Source organism: Manis pentadactyla, chromosome 15 (assembly GCF_030020395.1).
Source record: "Manis pentadactyla isolate mManPen7 chromosome 15, mManPen7.hap1, whole genome shotgun sequence".
NCBI lineage: Eukaryota > Metazoa > Chordata > Mammalia > Pholidota > Manidae > Manis > Manis pentadactyla.
Genome location: NC_080033.1, coordinates 45,898,582 through 45,904,581, shown reverse-complemented (window position 1 = coordinate 45,904,581; position 6,000 = coordinate 45,898,582). Strand labels below are relative to the sequence as shown.

At 47.4% G+C, this 6,000-nt stretch overlaps 1 protein-coding gene across 6 annotated transcripts in view; it reads right to left on the bottom strand.

Moving 5' to 3' along the window:
- Window positions 1–5,054: 5,054 nt before the first annotated feature.
- Window positions 5,055–6,000, bottom strand: part of NUP93 (nucleoporin 93) — a 128,194-nt gene continuing 127,248 nt past the window's right edge. For all 6 annotated transcript variants that reach the window (XM_057493203.1, XM_057493204.1, XM_057493205.1 and 3 more), the window contains one exon: window positions 5,055–5,320. In XM_057493203.1, the coding sequence (XP_057349186.1) occupies window positions 5,210–5,320 (111 nt within the window). In that variant the 3' untranslated portion in view covers window positions 5,055–5,209. The remainder of the gene's footprint in view (window positions 5,321–6,000) is intronic.

Below are 6,000 nucleotides of genomic sequence, written 5' to 3'. Positions count from 1 at the left end.
CCTAGCCTTCTTGGCAGGGAGTGAAGGAGGGGCCTGGCTCAGTCACCCCAGAGGCTGAGTAGAGGCACTTCTGCTGCTTTCTGAGAAGCCCCAGGCTGTGCCTCAGCTAAGAACATTCCCAGGAAAGGAGGCCCAAGAGCGATTTCTGCTCCACTGAAGGGCTGAACAAAGGGGGCACATGGCACTTTGGGAGAACATTCCAGAAATTTACTGGCTATAGACAGGGGTGGTGGTGAAGGAACCATCCTAAACAGAGTAAATGCAGAAGTTACTGTACAGAAAGGAACATGCAGAACATGTACACCGACTCTCTCCCACCCTGCCCCTTCTCCCCACAAACACCACACAGAGCGACATCAGAAAAGCAAGACAAAACAAATAACTGAATAAAGCAAAACACGCCCACTGTGTTTCTAAAGTTACTGATCAAGTGAGGAAAAGTTGTACTTTGCCTCCTTCCTCTCTTTATGAAATACACACGTGAAATTCCTGATGGAAAAATACAGTAGATGATGGCAGCTGAGGTCTGCCAGGGCTCACAGTCATCTTGTTCAGTTGGCCTGCCTGGCTCTTGAAAACTAAATTCCCATTACGGCCCTCTCTCCAGTGACTTCCTATTTCAGTGTCATTTCCGCTGCTCACATAAGCACAAACAGCACAGTAAATTGGGGTGGTCCAGCTGAGTGGGCAAGCTTCAGCAGCATGTGCCAAGCCTGGAAGCCTCTAAGGCAACAAAAGCCAGTGGAGGCAAGCCTGGAGAGTAACCAGATAAAATTGGAACATACTTATATTAAGATCTTATTCATTATCTCAATATTTATCTCAAATTTAACTGCATGTCCTGTATTTTTGCTAAATTCTGGCCTGGAAAAAGGGGCCTTAGCTACAGGTCACACAGCCCTAGATGCCACCCTAGACTCGGTCTAGGCCAGCTCTGCTGGGGCCACCAAAGGGGCTATGGTGTATCTGTTTCCCTGCAGAAGTCCCTGCTCCCCGCCCCAGGATCACTGGCTCCCCACTTCCTGCTCAAACAGAAATGACTATTTTATCCTCCTCCTCCCCAAGAAACAAGATTCTCAAGGACCCCAAGGGCAAAGACAACAGGGAGAAGCGATTATGCCAATGCGGCGCTGGGTTTCTGCTGGCCCTGCCACCATCCCTTTTTAAAGATCTGGCTTATAGGAAATCAAATTCCCACCCCCTTCCTCTCAATATTTCCCTACAGACTGTGTAGCTCTACAACTTACCTTCTTTGAAGAATCAGCCCTGTTTTACCTGACCCCAAGAAGTAATCCTCTCCACCTCTGCTGACACTGAATGACTAAGGGCCCCAAGCTGAAACAGGGAGTGAATCCAGGCACTTGAGCTGGTGTAGAGAATGTGGGGAGGGGGCTGGCACAGCAGCCAAAGCAAAGAATCTGCTCAAACATTTGCTAAGCAATCCACCCTGGCCTAGATACCCAGAAGAGGGCACACAGAGGCTATTTCAAAAATCAAGGTTAGGAGAAAAAAGTTTTCTTCCTTCCCTGGGTTAACAACTTAGAATCATTAGTATTTCTACTATGGGATTCCAGCCAAAAGAGGAATAGATGAGACTTACAAATAACTCTGGGCTGGGAACTAGATTAACCTGGCTATTCCCAAGTGCCTAGTGTGTGCCAGCACGGGAAGGTGCTTTGTAACTGCCAGACTCAACTTTGGCTGACACATCTGTACATGGGCCTGTTTAGCCAAGACTTTGGACTATAGCTAGTCACAAGTTGTATGTATAACAAGCACAGATCATTTGAAATTAATTTTGAAATTCATTTCAATAGTGGTTTAAAGCTTTTTTCCACCAATCTGTTCAGTTAGAAACAAGTGGCAAGAAGGCAGATGTATTTCCCTCCTCTCCCTGCCCTGTGAGGGACTACAGTACACCATGAAACTGTGAGATGGGCTGGCAGCAGGGGACGCCTGCCTAGAAGAATGAAGAATGGGAGACTTTTAGGACTCCTGGGACAGCCTCATTTTCCTCCAGAGTGCTACTCAATTCCTGTTCAATGAATTTATTTCTTGCTGATACATCTGAAATGCAGGTGCAAAAGCTGTTACTTACTGACATAAAATGAGTGCTTTGAATGATACCATAAGTTAGGCACATTTCCATTAGGAATTTTATAACCCATTCTCTCAATTTGCTGGACACAGGGCTCCATCAATCCCTGTGGCTCACTGAGGCTAAGTGGGAGTCCAGCCAGGGTGGGGCCTGCCAGCGCTTTGGCAGGCCTGGGGCAACACACTGGCCTGGGAATTTTAGTCACCATTCAGCATGCTCAAGTCACTTCCTGAGTGGCATGATGGAAATTGGCAGTGATGTGAACCACCTAATGAACTAGACAAAGGTTCTGATGCCTAACGGAGAAACGAGGATTGTGGAGATCCAGTCTAAAGCAGTGGGTCATTGGTACCTAGCAAGTAGCTGCTAAATTTAGGATTTGGCCAGGAAAGTTTACTCAAGTAGGCAGGGGTGAGAATCCAGAGTGAAGCATGAAATCAGCAAATGCTGGGTAGTGTGGGGAGTTTGTAGTACTGTACTTCAGGTAACCTAAACCCTAGAATTTAAATGATGCATCAAAAGAATAACATTGGTGGTGGCTGAACTGCCATTAAAGTTGTTCATTGGATTGTAAGTTCTGGGAGGGCAGGAGGAGGGCCCACATTCTGGCCCCAGTGTGAATGGGTACTTCCTGCACTTTGATGAGCCTGTACAGCTCAGGTGTGGGAAAACCAAAGAACTCGCTCTCAGAGAGACAAATTCCACTCCAGTTTTCCCTTTGAAGTTAGGCTGCCAAAATGTTTTACCAAGAAAAAGAAAAAGAAAAATCAAAGGAACAGAATCTTTGAAACCAAATCTTGAGGCCTCTGAAAGGACTGAGATTAAGTCAGAACTCCCCTTTGAGCGTCTTGGTAAGTTTAATACATGCCACTCTGAGGCAGGTGCTAACTCTGTTAGTCTCCAAGAGCCCTTGATTTTGTTAGAAAGATTAGAATCTCAATCCTGGATAAATGTCAAAGGAAATGATTTATTTTTCTTAACAGGGAGCTGAGGATGAATTTTAGCCTAATAACCTGTCAGTCACAGTATCATGATTTCTGGGCACAAACGATAACCATGGGTATCTGAGAGCCTGTTTAGTTCAGGCCTTGTAAATTGTCTCCTCTCCTGCATCTCTGCACTCAGAAGGCCAGTCTTTACCACAGAACCAGCCAGTAGGACAAACACTGGCCCTTCTGGTATGAACCTAGTTATGCTATTTCTCCTGTAAATGTCTCTCTGGGCAAGTCCTCAATGCCAACCAGTTGAGTTTCCTCTCAGCTCCACACAGCTCCCCCCACCCCATCAGCAGCTCGTGGTCTGGTCTGGGGTCTAAAATCCCTTCTGATTTTAGGTCGCACCTACCAGTCAAAGGGTGGAGGACCTTGCCCTCTGTGAATGGCTTATGCAGAGTTCTATTTGGAGGTCACAGAACTTCAAGATGCAGGGAAGGAACAGTTCACAATTAATTCTCATGGTAGAATGAGCAAGAGGCAAGCCAGGGAACAAATAGATACTAAACAACTTGAGCCTTCTCTTGTTTACGGTGTCGCTACCTTTCTATCTACAAGACCTAATCTTAAAACAGAAAACACGATGTCATACTTTATACAAAGTTCATGGAGTACTCTTTCTGTAAAGCACTGTTAAAGCAAATTGTTTGATTTGCTTCAAATGTTGATCAATACACACAAGCAGGGAACAGCTTGCTAAAGTTAAGTCCCTGCAGGGTTCATCTTCAGACACTTTCTTGAAGCTCAACTGAAGGCCAGTCTCCAGGACTCTAGACAGGACTAGAGGAAGGCAGAAGCAGGCCTGCTGACCCTTAGGCTACATTCTTGATGGAGACCAGGAACCCCACTGATAAACAGCAGATGGTTCCATTACTGATAGGTTAGCTCTTTCCCAAAAGGAGAGGTAAAAATGATTTGATTTCAACAACCAGAGGATGGTGAGGGCGACCATGCCCTGTGACAAGAATCACCCCATGAATAAGAAGCACCTTTGGAGACTCTGTCCTCCTGGGAGTCGCCTCGAGAGCAGTCCACAGAGCCAGCAGAGCTGGCCACCGCCCAGCGTCTCGCAGATCCCGTCGGCCCATTCAGGAACAAACACTCATCCTCGTTTCCGCTCCAGTTTACTCCAGGGCCTTGGGACTGGTGGTGGGAGAAAGAGCCAATGATGGGGGAGAGCCTCTGCTCAGGGTGCCATATATGCAATGCTGATGCCCAGTGATGTCTGGATTCTGGACATCAGCCACTTGGAATGTGACCCGTGAGCTTGCCTGGCCAATCAGCTTCACAAGTGGGGAAGTGCAGGAGGCAGGTTGTTCAAGCAGAGGAACCAACCACCAGAGGAGGAAAAAGAGGGGCTCAGAAGTCCTCTTGAAGAGGGGAGGACGCAAGTCCAAGCAGTCACCTCCTGGAGGGCAGCTATAGAGGGAGAAGTGGTGAAGTCTGCCCTTCCTCAAGCTCCTGTTGGGACACCTGCACCGTTCACTTTGAAGGCTGCCTTTTTCCAGGCCTGTATTTTCACCCCCTGCAGGATTTCAACAGAAGAGCAAACTAATTAATCCTGGAATTGAGCAGATGATTTGGAGGACAGCCTTGGACCACCTGGACGCAAGGCAACCCAAGAGAAGAGGGACGACAGGGAGCGCCTGCCATTTCACACGCAAGCCTGAACTCACCCACGGCCAAAGCCGGCTTTCCCAGTCACATACACAAGGGAAAAACGGACCGTGACCCTGCTGTGTGGAATATTATATCTAAATAAGAGTCACTCCCAAAGGCTTCATTTCCTTGCTCATTTGGGGTGGTTTTTTAATCACTGAAGGTCAACTTTCACCAAGTCACAGACGCCTACATAAGCCTATCATTCTCTGGCCCAAGCACTAGTGAAGACATTTCCTCCCACACAAATAAAAATGTAAACAAAATTTCAAAGGAAAAAGAAAAGAAAAGAATGTGAAAAGAAATACAAATCAAAGAAATTTATTGGTGTTGACAGAAACACATAATATGAAAAACCACCAAAACAAAACACAACAGAAACAAAACCAGACACTCCACCCTGCGGGTCCCTGCACCCGAGGTACTGACAGCAGGCGGCCAAAGCCTCAAGGCATCACACTTAATTCATCAGGACCTCCATCTGCACCAGCCTCGCGTTGGTGTCCCCAGACGTCCGGTAGGGTATCATGCCCGCAAAGGTAATCAGGGCTCGGGCTTGACTTCGGAGGTGCTAAGAGAAAGGCAAAGAAGAGGAGAAAACCAGTTAACTTTCAGGGCCCTGTGTCAGGAACAATCAGTGCAGTCTTTTATTTTGAAGCCCTGGGTGTCAGCAGACTGCTGGTGGGTGGATGGCAGTCTTACCCTCCCTCCACTGTGGTGTTCCTCCAGCATGGCACACTGTTAGCAAAGCTCCTGGACTGGGGCCTGACTTCCAAAGCCCTTCTACTAAGCAAAAGACAGAGGGGGTTGCCAGGCAAACAGCCTCTCCGGACACATCAGGCTGGCTTCTCCCTGTGCTGCAGACCGCCCGCTCTACTTCTTTGAGCCTCTCCCTCTCCTGGCTGGTTTCTGTTCACCTGCTTCCATGGGGACTGAGTTTCCAGGGCCTCCATGAAGTGCCTGCAATACCAGAGGCAGTGGCTGTAACTGTGTGCAGTCCCATTCCTGCTCTTTTCCTCTCCCACCTCTTCTTCCCTTCCTCTCCTTCCTAATGTAAGTGCTCTGCCCTCTCTTCACAGGGAACAATAGTTATGGGATTCTTGGATTGTTCCAGGATGTAAAAAGATTTTAACTCAGGTTCCCAATCACAGAAAGAAAATAAAAAGACAACCTTCATTCTGCTTTCCAGGTGATAAATTACTGAATAAGGAATAAAGAAACTTAGGAAAGCAGCTTCCGATGCCCCCTACT